The sequence below is a fragment of the Microcaecilia unicolor genome, chromosome 2, assembly GCF_901765095.1.
Source record: "Microcaecilia unicolor chromosome 2, aMicUni1.1, whole genome shotgun sequence".
NCBI classification, from domain to species: domain Eukaryota; kingdom Metazoa; phylum Chordata; class Amphibia; order Gymnophiona; family Siphonopidae; genus Microcaecilia; species Microcaecilia unicolor.
Window position 1 is genome coordinate 26,361,808 of NC_044032.1, and position 17,447 is coordinate 26,379,254.

General features: G+C 46.7%; 1 protein-coding gene across 2 annotated transcripts in view; it reads right to left on the bottom strand.

Annotated features, from left to right (window-relative positions):
* DNAI1 (dynein axonemal intermediate chain 1) overlaps nt 1-17,447 on the bottom strand; it is a 524,712-nt gene that overhangs the window by 473,605 nt on the left and 33,660 nt on the right. For both annotated transcript variants that reach the window (XM_030192851.1, XM_030192850.1), the window contains exon 4: nt 16,010-16,090. In XM_030192851.1, the coding sequence (XP_030048711.1) occupies nt 16,010-16,090 (81 nt within the window). The remainder of the gene's footprint in view (nt 1-16,009; nt 16,091-17,447) is intronic.

Below are 17,447 nucleotides of genomic sequence, written 5' to 3' on the forward strand. Positions count from 1 at the left end.
GGAATCCAGCTTTCATACCAGGCCTAGATAACCCAACGTTTTTGGAGTGGGAGCGGATGGGAATAACCAAGATTGAACACCTATTAAGTGAAGAAGGGAATTTAATAGGATACGAGGAACTACAGACTCGGATCGGGGTGGCTTGGGGGGCTAGGTTTGCGTATGCCCAAGTTAAACATTACATTACATTTCAGCATTAGATCCAGACTTGCTACGGCAACGACTGGGCAGAAAATTACAAGATTTTTTCGGGGAAATGGAAGTCACGGGAATGTCAGTGTCAGCACTCCATAGAGCTTTGATTAGGCGTAAGCCCCCTAAAAACTTTGCAGAAATCAAGCAAAAATGGGAACAGGAATCAGGGACAACATTAACGGGATGGAATGTGGGGCTCACATTGCAGGGAATTCCAGCCATTAGCCTGGACGAGAGGCTCCGGGAAAGTGGGTATAGAGTTATTTTACGGGCATATATGTCGGGGCAACAATTGGCTCATGTAGATTTCCTGCAAGGGGCCACATGTGTTAAGTGCGGCCACTACCCACACACATTATACCATGCCTTCTGGGCATGCCCCGGAGTGAAGGCTTTCTGGGGGGAGATTACTAAATTCTTAACTCAACTGTTGGGGACCCCTGTGATAGGATCCTGGGACCACTTTGTGCTGAATACGCAAGGGGCATTTGGTAGGTGCTCTAAGACAGCTCGTCTCCTGAGCCGTAAATTGTGCTTGGTGGCCCAGAAAAGCATCTTACAATACTGGACTGTACCGGAGGTGCCAGCCTACTGGCACTGGAGAAATCAAGTACATTTGCTGGCTACTTGGGAAGCTAGGGGGGCTAAGGGGTCCCCGAAGAGTTTAGTGCGGTTCACAGAGATTTGGGGCCCCTATTTACAGACATTGAGTCCAAAGGGGCGAAGCTTGCTTCTGAATAAGGGGTAAGAGGATACTATCAGGAGTCCCAGAGAGCGTCCAAACGATATATATGGCTCCACTAGGGGGAGGGGGGGGTTGCCCTAGGACTATCAGAGTCCAAGCCCTGGGGCACGAGAGGGAGGGGTAGGGGGAGGGGGGAGGATGGGGGGGGGATGAAAAGGAAAAAAGCAAAAATTGATGACAGACTTCTTCACTAGCTTTTTGTTATGTATGTTATGATGTGGCTATGTTATTAAGGCCAGATATGGAATATGTCTAATTTTGATTGTCATCAATAAAAATGTTGAAAACTAAAAAAATACCTTAGATAATCTAGGTATAAACTATTATAATTACGCTGATGACATCACCCTACTTATCTCTTTACCATCTTCTGTACATGGCCTGACACTGAATATCTGTGGTCAGCGCCGACTGTGGCAGTTATGCGAGCTGCCTCCTGCCAGCTGAATATCGGCCCCTGGGTCTTTTTCTGACCACTGTTGGCTCAATATAGAGCCCTATATTTTTATGATTGAGGTCTACAAAATCCTGAGTGGTGTAGAATGAGAAGTACATCGATTTTTTACTTGTTCCAAAAGTACAAAGACTAGGGGACACTCGAGAAAGTTACATGGAAATACTTTTAAAACAAATAGGAGGAAATATTTTTTCACTCAACAAATAGTTAAGGTCTGGAACTCTTTGCCGGAAGATGTGGTAACAGCGGTTAGAGTATCTGGGTTTAAAAAAAAGTTTGGACAAATTCCCGGAGGAAAAGTCCATAGTCTGCTACTGAGACAGACATGAGAAGCAACTGCTTACCCTGGGATTTGTAGTATGGAGTGTTGCCGCGATTTGGGTTTCTGCCAGGTACTTGTGACCTGGCTTGACCACTGTTTGGAAAATAGGATAATGGGCTAGATTGACCATTGGTCTGACCCAGTATGGTTACTCTTACGTTCTGCTGAATATTAGCGTATACTAATCAAGCATAAACTCTGTACAATTATTTAACCAGCAGACTTTTCTAAAGCTTTATTTTTAGAAAATTAAATAATTATACTTATGAAAGAACCTTCATTAACTGTGTGCTTATAGTTACACGCACCACACGCGCATTAAGTGCCAAGATAATTGTCATTTACATGCACATAGATACATTAGCATGTAACTCCTTGGGAGGTACATGTGGAGCGGTGCATGGGAGGGGCATAGACATGTTATGTACCTAACATATAGAAAACTATATGTTACTTACAGATCATGGAATACCAAGGTGCAAACATTTACATCTGGCATAACTGTTAGTACCTCATTTTAGGCTGACTTATGCTAATATTTTATAGCAGAATCTGGGTGCACAGACGCTGTTATAGAATTGGTGCTCAGTTACTTGGAGGCACCCAGTTATAAAATTGCCCGAAAGGGGTCGATATTCAAAATGGGATTTAGCCAGCGGGGCTCCTGGCCAGTTAAATTGCTTGTGCAGGGCTACCTGCTGATATTAAGCAGCACATGACCAGTGAGTGTCTATGAATATCACCACAGACTGCTAAACTGAGAGCCGGCTATTTTGAGAGTGATCTGGGGCACAGTCAGCACTTACGTGTTTAAGTGCCAATATTCAGCACTTAACCGCCTAAGTTAGAGGCCATATCGGACCGCATAAAAGTCAGTCCTGTCTTTGGGGTCCTTTTACTAAGCTGCGCTACAAAGTGACTGGCGGTAGTTATAGCGTGAGGGTTTCCCGCTCGCACCGGCCACTTTTTAGCACAGCTCAAAAATGGCTGAATTTCAATTTTTTTTTCTATTAATGGTCATGCGCTGATTTCCAAATTAGTGCCTGGACATTACTGCCTGAGCCCTTACTGCCTCCAATGTGCCTGCGCTGCCCGATTACTGCTGGAAATGTCTACCTCCCAGCACCCCCCCCCCCCCCCCCCCCATGCTAGAAAATAAAAATATTTTCTAGAGTGGGAAATAACATGAGGCAAAACCAAAACTACAACAGGGTGCCTGGGCATGCCTGTCGGTATTGCTATTTTGCCACACACTACCCACACAGTAGCCCTATCGCATCTTGGTAAGAGGACCCCTTTATGCAGTGTTGCTTTGTGCCATGGGATTTGAGCTTGGTGACTTGGGTTCGATTCCCACTGCAGCTCCTTGTGACCTTGGGCAAGTCACTAAACCCTCCATTGCTCCAGGTACAAAAAAAAAAAACTTACATTGTGAGCCCTCTAGGGACAGAGAAGGTACCCGTTATATAATGTGTACAGTGCTGTGTACGTCTAGTAACACAGTAACATAGTAGATGACGGCAGAAAAAGACCTGCATGGTCCATCCAGTCTGCCCAAGACAAACTCATATGTGTATACCTTACCTTGATTTGTACCTGCCTTTTTCAGGGCACAGACCGTATAAAGTCTGCCCAGCAGTATTTCCCGCCTCCCAACCACCAATCCCGCCTCCCATCACTGACTCTGGCACAGACCGTACAAGTCTGCCCAGCAGTATTTCCCGCCTCCCAACCACCAGTCCCGCCTCCCGTCACTGGCTCTGGCACAGACCGTACAAGTCTGCCCAGCAGTATTTCCCGCCTCCAAACCACCAGTCCCGCCTCCCATCACCGGCTCTGGTACAGACCGTATAAGTCTGCCCTCCCCTATCCTAGCCTCCCAACCACCAACCCCTCTTCCCCCCACCTGCTCCGCCACCCAATTTCAGCTAAGCTTCTGAGGATCCATTCCTTCTGCACAGGATTCCTCTATGCATATCCCACGCATGTTTGAACTCCGTTACCGTTTTCATCTCCACCACCTCCCGCGGGAGGGCAATCCAAGCGTCCACCACCATATCCTCAGTGTTCTCCTGATTGCATATAGACTTTTTATTCCGATCAGAGCAGAAGTGAGGCTTAGTGCAGCAGTGCGACAGCTGTGCAAGGGCAGAATAACATTCCGGGTACTGAGATGCAAATGAGCATTTGCCCTTTCGTGATATATCATTACAAGTGCCAGTAGTGCTTAGCAACCACCTTTTTTGCTAACTCCACTCCAGTTCACAGAAATAGAAAATATGAAAGTAACTAGGGAAGTAATTGCAAGTATTACATAATATTTTGATTATCTGAATTTTTTTTCCCACATTAAAGGCTTTCTTTGCTTCTGTCTATGGAGCTGCTGAAAAAGGCAGATTTTAAAGGGAAAACAATTCAGTACAGAAATTGTTTAGAGAGTGTTTTCAGTAAACAGCAAAATAAATCAGACATACAAATAGGCAGCAGCATCCAATGGCACCAAAGTATATCTCGCAGACACTCGGGACTACCTCTACTTCAGGAAGCAGGTGAAAGACTGGCTCTTCTCCCAATACATAAGGCAGCGTTTCCCAAACTGTGCACCGTGGCGAACTCACTGAGGTGCCGTGGAGGGAGATGAGATAAGGGCACGAACACGCCACAGTGAATCGAGGGCCCTGCAAGAGACTGCTCAAGCAGTGAATCCTGCCTGCCGCCGCCGCTGCTGAGCAAGGTACTGCAACTACACCCTTAACAGCGCTGCTCCTGCTGCAGCGGGTTTGAGGCAGCGATTCCCACACGCTGCCTGCTGCTAACCCGGGGCAGGACACGGCAAAGGGCAGGCTTCTGGGAGAGCAACAGGTACCATATGGGGTGGGGGAGAGAAAGAGAGATGCTGCAGGAGGAATGAGAGGCATAATTGTTGGCCATGGGTTGGAGGGGGGAGGAAGGGAGAGATAAAGCAAAGGGGTGAAATCTTATATATGGGGGTCAAGGGGAGAAATGTTGGACATAGACATGGAGGGAAGGGAGAGATGGTGTACGAGGGAGAAAGGGAGAAATATTGGACATGATGTGTGGTGGGGGGCGCAGTAGAGACCTGTGTGGATGGAGGGGAGGGTGCCGCAAAAAACTGCTCAGATACTAAGGGTGTCGTGAACCGAAAAAGTTTGGGAACCACTGACATAGGGTGACTGACTATACACTCATTCTGCACCTAGACTAGCTTGCTACACACACTGTCACTTAGAACAGTTCCTATCTCTTGCTTAACTATACAAAGAACTTGCTTGAGTTTACCTAACCATCAAATTATCCCAACTGCATCACGCATCTTGTTCCCATCATATATCTGCTCTTGGATCCTCAGCAATATGGTAAGCCGTACTGTAGGAAATCTTAGCATCGTATCTATTGTGACAAGACAGTAGCAGAGCTCAGTGGCGTTCCTAGGGGGGCTGACACCCGGGGCGGATCGCGATGCGCCCCACCCCGGGTGCAGCGCAACCCCCCCACCCCGGCGAAAGAACCCCCCCACCCCCGGGTGCACACCACTGGGGGGGGTGCCGCGCGCCAGTCAGCTTCCTTCGTTTCCATGCTCCCTCTGCCCCGGAACAGGTTACTTCCTGTTCCGGGGCAGAGGGAGCATGGAAACGAAGGAAGCTGACCGGCGCGCGGCACCCCCCCCAGCATTGTGCACCCGGGGCGGACCGCCCCCCCCCCCCCTTGGTACGCCACTGGCAGAGCTTTGTCATGAGAATGGGGAAAAGCCCTACTACAGGTCCCCATAAGGCATGGGGAAACACCAGCTCAAAACCTGGAGTGGTGCCGCTTTAATGGAGCCTGTAAAGGAAACCTCAGCACTAAGTAGGAGGGGAGCCATGTCAGCAAACAAGCTCTTACCTGGAAAGAATGACCAAGAGTGGGAAGCTCTGGGGCTGTGTGTCTGTTGCCCAAAGCAGAGTGTAGGGTTTTTGTGTCCTCCACGGAAAAGGAGAGAAGCTAATCTCCAGGGAATGCTTTGTAAGGGATTCCTTCCTGGGAGAAGCAAGAGAGCGCTCCTGTAAAAGGGAAAAAGCTGTATATCTGTGATCAGTGGGGGAAGGGGTGAATAGGCTTCCTGACTCCACAGTAGCTAGAGCCTTGGGAATGTGGCTAGGTTTTCTGGGAATTGTAGTCCAGCCCTATACCCCATAGAAAGTAAGAGGGATGGTGATGTCATCCCCTGGTTGGGGGAGGGGGGGAGAAGGATGGAGTTCTAGTACCATCTGGCAGCCCTCTGCTCTAGAAAAAGGTTTTGCGGACAGAGGAAGGAAGGAAAAAAAGAAGGAAGAAGGAAGAAGAGAAGGAAGGAAGGCGGAAACTCTCTAGGACCTGGACAACTGGGAGAGAGTAAACGGGCTACCTAACCCGGGGCAGCGAGGACCCCGAAGTACAAACTGGACTAGAGTCAAGAATTATCTAAAGGCAGGTGTGAAGTGAGGAATGTGGCTAAGCCAGACTGAAGGAAAGGTGGGGAGAGACCCAGCCTGTAACAGAGGGGCCTAAGAGGAATCCCATGAAGATATCATTTAAGAAGATTTTCCCTGAAATATTTGGAGCCATGGGGACTGTTAACTTTTTGTTTACTGGAATGTGCCTTTTGTTTTGACTTCTTGTGTTGTTGCATAAAAGTATGGAAATATTTTGGGTCCAAATAAAAGAGAAAATCCTGCACAGGATCAATTTGAGGCCTTGACTTGGAGTTATGAAATTCTGTTAAGCTGGGAGTTTGGCAGCAGCCCAGAAGTCTAAGGAGCCCTGAGCCCAGGGATTTGACACACTATGTTATTTGAACGTTCTAAAGTGTGCTTATTAGGTGTATCATTAGTATTATATCTCTGGTATTTGAATTCCAGTGCTGTTAAATGTGTATATTTTTTATACTGTTTCACGGTAGTTCTATTATTAAGGATGGTTACTTTTAGTGTAGTTATGCTCTCCTGAAGCCAATGACCTTGAGGGTCCGATTGACCGCCTTGAGGTCCAAAAGTGGTCAGAAAGAACCCTCTTTCTTCGGGACAACAAAGTAAATGTAATAACAACCTTGTCTGATTTCTGATGAATGGTCCGGACAAACAGCCTGTAATTTGAGAAGCCTTCCCAGAGCATCCCCGACTGCGCCCACCTTGAGGCATGAAAGACAGGGAAACTCCAGGAAAGCATCCGGAAGATGATGCGCAAACTCTAAGAACCCATTGATTGGAGGTAATCTAGGCCTACCTCCAATAAGGAGAAATTAGGCCTTACCTGATAATTTGCTTTCCTTTAGTCCTTTAGACAAGGGGACTCCAGAAAAGCTGTCTGGAAGATGTTGCGTGAACTCTAAGGCATACCCTTCTTGAATAACCTCTAGTACCCACTGGTCAGAGGTAATCTGAGTCCACCTCTGGAAAAACTGCGTCAACCGCGCTCCGACCGGAACCAGAGGTTGGACCCCTGACACCCTCATTGGGCGGGGCAGGAAGCAGACTGAAACGATGAACCCGAGTCTTTGGTTCTTCTATGCATCTCCCCGAAAGGATTGACCTCTTTGGAAAAAACGGGAGCGTTGAGCTGGGGCCGTCTTACCTGATCAGAAGCGACAAAAATGCCTACCCCGACCTTGGGAAGACATTGCACCATGACCCGACACTCTAGGCCTATCTTCCGGACGTCTGGGCACTTTAGTCTCCCCCAGACTGCGAACCAACTTTTCCAGGTCATCACCAAACAAAAGAGAGCCTCTAAAGGGGAACTTACTGAGCTTTGACTTAGAAGCCGCATCCGCAGCCCAACCTTTAAGCCACAGAGACCTCCTAGCAGCCAAGCCAAGAGCCATAGACTTAGCTGGGGCCCTTAACAGATCATATAAAGCATCCGCTAAGAACACTGAACCCATCTCCAGCTTCGCGACCTCGGCGTCCACGACCGCCAAATCATCTGAAGACCGATCCAAAACTCTTTCGGACCATCGGAAGCAAGCTCTAGCTACCAGGGAACCACAAATAGCCACCTGCACCACCAAGGCACATTGAAGCTACTCTTTAGGAACGCCTCCAAACGGTGATCTTGAACATCCTTCAAAGCAGTGCCCCCATCCACAGGCACTGTGTTTCGCTTAGTTACTGCTGAAACCACTGCATCTACCACAGGAGGCCTAAGAAGAGTTCTATCTACTTCCGGAACCGGATAAAGCCTCACCATCGACTTAGACAGTCTAAACACTGAGTCGAGAGCGTCCCACTGCGCCTGAATAACGTCCCTGATATCCTGGTGCATGGTTTCCCCGGTTTACGGACATCTTTCAATAAAAGGTCCACCTTGCGCGAGGTACCTCTGGCAACATAGAGGCATATTTTCAAAGCACTTAGCCTTCCAAAGTTCCATAGGTTTCTATGGAACTTTGGAAGGCTAAGTGCTTTGAAAATATGCATAATAGTGTCATCCTCATCAAAACGCAAAGTTGAGGATACCTGGAAGATTAATTCTTGGAGGTCTTCCTTATGAAAAATACATAATACCCGCGGGATCCTCTCCGGGTATAAGAGGGTCTACCCCCGAATCCATCTGAGAACATGCCTCCTCCGCTAAGTCTCCCTGACCTACATCAGAGTGCTCCAAAGAGGGTATTTCTATATCAGGATCCGAATCAGAGTCATCTTGTAAATTCCAAGACCTATCAGTCACTTTCTGGGCTGGTCCGGATTGGCGCTAAGGAAAACTGTGCTAAGTGAGCTTCCACAGAAATTAGAGACTGGACCTGGACACCTTCATCGGGAGGGACAGGCTGGGGGCTGAAAGGAGGATCCTGCATCTCTGCCTCCATGCCGAGCAGCATGAAATGACTGAAACCGCTGAAAGAACCAAGACCTCTGGGAGCAGTAGCTATCCTGCCTGCTCTAAACCGCCGAAAATCTTGGCCACGACTTCGAGCAGAAAAAAGACCGCGACCATATGACGTAGAACGATCCTCAGGGAGTCGAAGCACCTTAGTATCCCCTAGACTCCTAACTAACTTGTCCAACTCTTTTAACACTCTCTTAGACTAGTGAAAACAAGCCCTGGCCACCAACAAATCACAAATAGCTGCCTGAACCACCAGAGCAGAGACATCAAAAGTATTCTTTAATAGAGTCTCCATACGGTGATCTTGAACATCCTTAAGAGCCATGCCTCCATCCACGGGTACTGCATTTCTTTTGGTAACAGCGGAGACAACTGCATCAACCACAGGAGGCCGGAGGAGAGATTTGTCCTGATTGGGAACCAGAGACGAATCATGGACCATGAGAATAAGAATGGAGAATTCGGCACATCCCAGTGTGTCTGAATGATATCTCTGACGTCTTGATGCATAGGAAAGGTCTTGCCAGGCTTTCTAATACCCTTTACCAGAAGATCCATCTTATGGCCCTCCATGGCCATGGATTCTTCCTCAAAATGCAGAGTAGAAGAAACTAATGAGATGAGCGCCTGTAAATCTTCCTTATGAAAATTCTTACCACTGAAGGGTCTTCCCTAGGGAGTAACATCTCCGTGTCCAGGTCCACTGTACGGGTATGCTCAGAAAACTGTGCGTCTCCCACATAATCATCCTCATCAAGAGAAGGCATCTCCAGATCTGTGTCTGAAATATGGTCCTCCTCCAGATCCCAGGAAACTCTAGGTCTTTTAGCAGAGGACAACTGCTTCTCCAACAACCCAGAAGAAGATAATGAAACTGGGCCTGACTTCTGCAAAAGAAAAGCCTTATACATCTGCAGAAGAAATTCAGGAGGGAATTCCCCCATCAAGAACTCCTGTCTGCTCAGCCCCCAATATCAAAAAAGGTTAAGCCAAGTGTAGCGGAAGAGAAGAACACCGTCCCCCTGAGATGGACTGTTGCTCTAAAATGGTGGAGTTTCCTGCCAAAACGGGAGCCTGCAACTTATGGACACCCGAATCCTGCTGAGCAGAATCCCTGGCAGCCAAAAAAGATACGGACTCAGAAGAAACTGCAACCAACGGCGTTTCCACAGTGGTGCAGTAGTTACACACACTGGTCGCCGTGAGGCCCCAGCGCTGACATACAGCACAGCGGCACAGCGTTTCCACCATAGCACAGTCTTTTTTTTTTTTTTGTAAACGAGCACCCGTTTAGAGGAGAAAAGACCACAACCACTCACTCGGAGCTGAAGAATTCAATAATAAACAGCAAAGGCAGAAACAGACCTGCCATGCTTGTTCGTTTTTTTCCTCATTGCCTAAAACAAAGTGGCTGTCTCTCCTAGGCCTCCAAACACTCTTCCACCAAATAGCTCTTGCCTGCACAAATGTTGACAATGGGAGGAGGCAGGGGGAAAAGGAACTCGGACACCTGAGTGTGACACCCCTGAGGTGTATAGAGAACCCCTGCGGGTCTCAGCCTCTGCTAAACCCAAGAGACACTGGTGCAAAGAAAAGAAGACCTAAAAAATAAAAACTATCTCCATGTTCTGTAAGAAATAATTCACTTCAAGATGCTTCTTCTTTTTTTGTTTTTTAATTAGAAAGAGGAAAGAGAAAAATTAAGAGACTGAAGGGCTCACCACCTTCTACCTGCTGGCGACTGAGAATACTGAATCTACATCTAGATAGCCAGGGCTCTCTCGAGAGTCAGAGTTCTCAGTCTCCACCTGCTAGAAGGTGTGCACAATCCTTTCAGTCACTTTCTGGGTCGGTCCGGAGGGACGCTAAGGAAATGTCTATTAAATGAGATATAGGTATTGATATGGCTTTGATTTGATTTGTTTTGTAGGGATGCACACATCAAAAAATTTCATGTCAATTAGCATTCATCCCAAATCTCATTTGGTTAGTCTTTGCACACCAAATCTTTCATGCAATTGTCTCATTCGTCCCCACTGAAGTCTATGGGGCAAGCAATTTTATGTTACAGTGAGGCTTTCCATCCATTTCCAGCTAAACCTACTTGAAACATGCTGGCAGGCATCTTTAATACAGTGACATCACTACAAGCCATCAAGAGTGTCACAATACCCCATAACATCAGAAGAAGGGCAAAGTGCACTTACGATGATAAGATGACTACCAGCCACCATGAGAAGGGCATAAAGTGGCCAATGTAACGCCCATTTTTAAAAAAGGCTCCAAGGGAGATCCGGGAAATTATAGACCGGTGAGTCCGACGTCGGTGCCGGGGAAAATGGTAGAGGCTATTATTAAAAACAAAATTACAGAGCACATCCGAGGACATGGATTACTGAGACCAAGTCAGCATGGCTTTTGTGTGGGGAAATCTTGCCTGACCAATTTACTTCAATTCTTTAAAGGAGTGAACAAACATGTGGACAAAGGGGAGTCGGTTGATATTGTGTATCTGGATTTTCAAAAGGCGTTTGACAAGGGTACCTCATGAAAGGCTACAGAGGAAATTGGAGGGTCATGGGATAGGAGGAAATGTCCTATTGTGGATTAAAAACTGGTTGAGGATAGGAAACAGAGAGTGGGGTTAAATGGGCAGTATTCACAATGGAGAAGGGTAGTTAGTGGGGTTCCTCAGGGGTCCGTGCTAGGACCGCTGCTTTTTAATATATTTATAAATGATTTAGAGATGGGAGTAACTAGCGAGGTAATTAAATTTGCTGATGACACAAGTTATTGAAAGTCGTTAAATCGCGACAGGATTGTGAAAAATTACAAGAGGACCTTAGGAGACTGGGAGACTGGGCGGCTAAATGGCAGATGATGTTTAATGTGAGCAAGTGCAAGGTGATGCATGTGGGAAAAAAGAACCCGAATTATAGCTACGTCATGCAAGGTTCCACGTTAGGAGTTACGGACCAAGAAAGGGATCTGGGTGTCGTCGTCGATAACACACTGAAACCTTCTGCTCAGTGTGCTGCTGCGGCTAAGAAAGCGAATAGAATGTTGGGTATTATTAGGAAAGGTATGGAAAACAGGTGTGAGGATGTTATAATGCCGTTGTATCGCTCCATGGTGCGACCGCACCTTGAGTACTGTGTTCAATTCTGGTCGCCGCATCTCAAGAAAGATATAGTAGAACTGGAAAAGGTGCAGCGAAGGGCGACTAAAATGATAGCGGGGATGGGACGACTTCCCTATGAAGAAAGACTAAGGAGGCTAGGGCTATATAGCTTGGAGAAGAGACGGCTGAGGGGAGACATGATAGAGGTATATAAAATAATGAGTGGAGTGGAACAGGTGGATGTGAAGCGTCTGTTCACGCTTTCCAAAAATACTAGGACTAGGGGGCATGCGATGAAACTACAGTGTAGTAAATTTAAAACAAATCGGAGAAAATTTTTCTTCACCCAACGTGTAATTAAACTCTGGAATTCGTTGCCGGAGAAAGTGGTGAAGGCGGTTAGCTTAGCAGAGTTAAAAAGGGGTTGGACGGATTCCTAAAGGACAAGTCCATAAACCGCTACTAAACGGACTTGGAAAAATCCAAATTTCCAGGACTAACATGTATAGAATGTTTGTACGTTTGGGAAGCTTGCCAGGTGCCCTTGGCCTGGATTGGCCGCTGTCGTGGACAGGATGCTGGGCTCGATGGACCCTTGGTCTTTTCCCAGTATGGCATTACTTATGTACTTATGTACTTATAAAGACACAAACAGCAGAAAATACACCTGAAGGTAGTAGAAGAGGGCAGCACCAAAATTGGTGGGAGAACAGCAAGGCACTTTGAGGACAGTAAAATACCGCCAACATTGGCAGAAAGACTCCAAGATGGAGGCAGAGGGGAAAACAGGAAAAGTATGTCTGAATGACCTTAAAGGAGTGCGAGCAGGTTAAAACAGCAATAATACTGGCTGGAAGGTGCAGGAACAACAGAAGGCCAACACAGCACTCCAGATTGCTTGGAAGGCCCTAAAACTCATGAAGAGTGCCAAAACACCTGAAGAGTGCCAAGACACCACCACATATGTGAATTCAGGCCAGTATTCAGGTTACTTATAAATATTCTTAGTGCTCTCCTTATATAATTACCCCTTTAAGGCACAGAATGAGATTAACTGGGCAACAGTGGACCATTCTTCTGCTCAATTGCATGGAAACTGAGGAAAACCAAGCAAAGGAAGATTTGTCTCTAGAAACACCACACTCCTCTTCTCTAGAAACACTAAACTTCCCGCCAAGTCTGATGCTAGCCATGAACAATGAGGACCCACAGTATCCCCTGCCATGATGAATAATATATTCTCTGGGCATGCTGGCTGGTGACCAGGACAGGAAATGCTGGACAACCTTGGTCAGGAAGAAAGGGAGGTGGGAGAATAGATTCATTAGGGGAGATAGGGGTAAGGTAAATGTGGAAGAGAGATTTAGGTGCTAGGGGAGGTTTGGCTATTGGTCTATGGCTCTTACCCTGGTTCTGAAGAGGAAGGAGGAGGGGAGGGGATAGATTTCTTGAAATGGTGCACGTGGGAGAACAATATGAAGTATTATTTGATGACCTGCACAAAATAATTTGATAGGAGAGATGGAGGGGGAATAAAAACTGTTAAAGAAGTTGAATGTTCTAAGACTGGTTACAGAAGGAACAACTGTGTGCCACATGTTAATTATCTGAAGCTATACAAAAATTCTTTTATAAAGGACCAGTTATGGGAACAAATAAGACCCTACCCCCCCCCCCCACCCCCTTGACAGGCTCAACTGGCAAAGGCATCCATCTCCCATTAGCACCTCCAAAGTGTTTCTCTAGTGGCCAGTGCAGGAGCAATCTCCAGTTGCCCCTGCCCAGTTGGCTCCCGACTTCAAAATGTCACTGTTCAACCCCTGAAGTGGATGTATTCATTTTTTACCTCTAGGGGTCAAACTGCCAAATAAAATATCTTCACAAAGGCTGGCAAAATCATGAGTGAAATGCAGCTGCAAATATTTACGACTGCTTGGGAGCAGGTGCAAGTATATATAGCCTGTACTTCATTCAAACCGCACACCGAACCATGCCCATATGGGTCATATAAATATGAGTGTCTTCTTGGTAAAGCTTGCAATTTTACACACATACACCTTGGGGTAATTTGATAACAGGCCATTTACGTATGATAAAACCTTTAGGGCCTCTTTTACTAAACTGTACTAGCAATTCCTGCATGGGCTGCGGCACATTTGCTGCACCGGGAATCACTAGAGCAGTTTAGTAAAAGAAGCCTTTAAAAAAATTACCCCCTTAAAGTTATATCTATTTTCATCGATCCTACTTTTATACATACCTTTAACTTTATGTGGTCACCATGCAGGTGGCGTAGCTACGTGGGGCCTGGGGGCCTGGGCCCCCTCAGATTTGGCCCTGGACCCCTCCCCCGGCGTCACCAACCCTCCCCCGTCGCCATCGCAGTCGAGTACCTGTGCTGGCGGGGGTCCCCAATCCCCGCCAGCCGAAATTCTGTGTCTTCAGCCCGTCTCTGGGCCGGCGCGTTGCTGCAGCCTGCAGCAGCTGATCTGATTCTGCAAGCGGGAAGCCGATTCTCTTTGCGTGGTATGAATCATCCTGCAGGATGTCAGGACGATTCATACCACGCAAAGAGAATCGGCTTCCCACTTGCAGAATCAGATCAGCTGCTGCAGCAGTCTGCAGCAACGTGCCGACCCAGAGATGGGCTGAAGAGTCTTCAGTGAAGACACAGAACTTCGGCTGGCGGGGATTGGGGACCCCCGCTAGCACAGGTACTCGACGGGGGAGGGTTGGCGACGACAGCGGAGGGGTCAAAGATGGTGTCGGCGGAGGGGGGGGGGCTCAAAAATGGCGGCGTGGGGGGGGGTCGGCGGGGGGGGGGGAATGTGCCCCCTCACCTTGGGCTCTGCCCCCCCCCCCCCCCCCCCCCCCCCCCCCCCCCCCCCCCCCCCCCCCCGCCGAAGTCTGGCTACGCCCCTGCACCAAGCCACTGCAAATTAACTTCCAGGTTTTTGTAAAACTCATTAATTACTTTTACCCTAACTTTGGCACAGATATGTGGAGGGGTATTTTCAATATGACATCTAACTCAGACTTTAGATGTTTTCTACTAAATATCCCAAATCTGAATAGAAAACATAACCATTTTTGAAACCACAAAATATATATTTTTTTCAAAAATAACATTTATAACAAGGTTTTGTACCCTGTGTGTATTTTTTTTTTTCAGACCATTTCCAAAAAAAATGTACAAATGTAGAAAATTAAGCCATTGGGATGTAGGAGGGGCCAGCATTTTTAGCAGACTGTGGTTCTCGGACATCCCAAGAGAGCAATAGGGCACTCTAAGGGGCAATGCTGTGGATTTCATATAAATGCTCCCAGGTACACATCTCACCGTTGCTTCCTTATCTTGTCTGCAGAGTCCTCCAAAACCCACTGAAAACCCACTACTTACAACTGTACACCACTACAATAGCCCTTATGGATGAAGGGGGCACCTATATGTGGGTACAATGGATTTCTGGTGAGTTTTGGAGGGCTCACAGTTTCCACCACAATTATAACAGGTAGGGGAAGGTATGGGCCTGGGTCCAACTGTCTGCAGTGCACTGCACCCACCACTAGACTACTCCAGGGACCTGCATGCTATTCTAATGGGCCTGGCTATAACATCCAAGGCTGTCATAGAGGCTGGTGAGTACTATTTTTATTCACATTTTTTGGGGGGTGGGGGTGGGTCAGTGACCACTTGGGGAGTAAAGGGGGGGGATCATCTCTGATTCCCTCCAGTGGCCATCTGGGGCACCTTTTTGTGCCTTATTCATTATAAAAACGGGTCTAGACCAAAACGTTGACGTTTTTGCCACAGACGTTTCGTTTTGTTCCATTATAGCTATAAAATGTCGAAGTGTTAGGCATGTCCTAATCTTGCCTTCAAAACGTCCCTGAAATGCCCCCTTGTGATTTGGACGCATTGCAGGCAAAATGCATAGATAAACGTCTGCAAAATAGGTTTCAAAAATACTAATTTGGACGTTTTGAGAAGAAATTAGTCCAAATGGTGCTGACACTTTGGATATTTTTCTCTTTCAAAAATGAGCCCCAGAGATTGCAATAATGCTAAAATTAAAAACCTGTTTTAAACTGAGTGCAGCCATTTTAGCAGCTGCGATCTGTAGCATATAGGGCAACTTTTTCTTGTTGCTTTCCTAGTCTTTCAATTTAATTTATTATTACTGGAAGTCATTTTTCATGAAGACTAAAATTGCCTTGCCAATAATTTTCATTTCCCTTTGACCAAAACCCACAATCAACATTTTTGTTCCAAGTGTAACTAATAAATCATTTGTAACTTACTTTGAAACTGTATCTGACAATGTTCTGAGGAGCATGGGGATTGTTGGCGGTAAGAACACGAGTGAATTCTTCTTTTAATTCCTGTTAAAACAAACAAAAAAAAAAACAAATATTGTTCTGGGCTACATTTCCAAAACGTAAATATTAGTAGGAAAAAATATACCAGGTTCTTTTTGAAATTATTAGTATTATATTTTATGTATAATCAGCTTATCTTGGAAGAACACGTCTTTTAATCAAGCAAAAGCAATATTAAAGATGTTTTTTCCAATTTTGGTGCTCTTTTTAAATCTATTTATCTAAATGTATCTGTATTTTAAGATGCATTTCTGTTGTCACTATAGCATTATTGGTAAATGATTGAAGCTGTAATGCTTGGTAAGCTTGCAGTGCAGCCAATCCTACTACCTACCATTCACCAGTGTCAAGAAATAATTTTTCACAGGTTCATAGAAATGTTGTCCTGGAGCACATAGAACAAGCAAAATTGGCATCTCAGTTTAAAGCTGTGTGCTAAGCACCAATTCTATCACTGCATCATGGCACCAAGAATCCATTATAGAATACTAATGTAAGGTTGACGTAGGCATGCCCTCCTATACCATGTCAATGGCAGGTGTAAGTTGGCATGTCTAGGTGCACCAAGTGACGCACATATAGTATTCTATAAACTATGTGCCTAACTGGGAGACATGCTCATGCCCTGCCAATTCTTCACCCACACGTACATTATACACAGTTAGGCATTATGGGACTTAGGTGCTACCTTATAGAATAGCTCCTACTCCCTATAGGTACCTGTCACTTTATGGTGCCTCTTTATAGAATTGCCCCCTAAAAGGCAAAAGCAGTGGTATTCCTTGGTTCGCTGCCACCCGTGGTGGGTCGCCACTACGCGCACGACACCCCTCTGAGATTCAGCGTCATCCCCCTCCCCCCCTAGTACATTCTTCTTACCTGCTGGGAGCAACTGTGCGGCTGTCAGCTCCGCCGGTTCCCTGCTCCCTCTGCTGTTACTTCCTGTTCCGGGGCAGAGGGAGCAGGGAACCGGCAGAGCCGACAGCCGAGCAGCTGCTCTCTGCACCCCTCCTGCAGCGTGCACCCGGGACGGACCGCCCCACCCTTGGTACGTCACTGGGCAAAAGATAAGCAGATGATTCAGAATTATAAAAACCTGCCTAGCACTCCCTATTACTGGCTAAATCCAGAGGTCAATATTCCATCCTCATTCTTCTTGATCTTTCCGCTGCTTTTGACACTGTCGATCACAGCATACTTCTCGATACCCTGTCCTCACTTGGATTCCAGGGCTCTGTCCTTTCCTGGTTCTCTTCCTACCTCTCCCTCCGCACCTTTAGTGTTCACTCTGGTGGATCCTCTTCTACTTCTATCCCTCTGCCTGTCGGCGTACCTCAGGGTTCTGTTCTTGGTCCCCTCC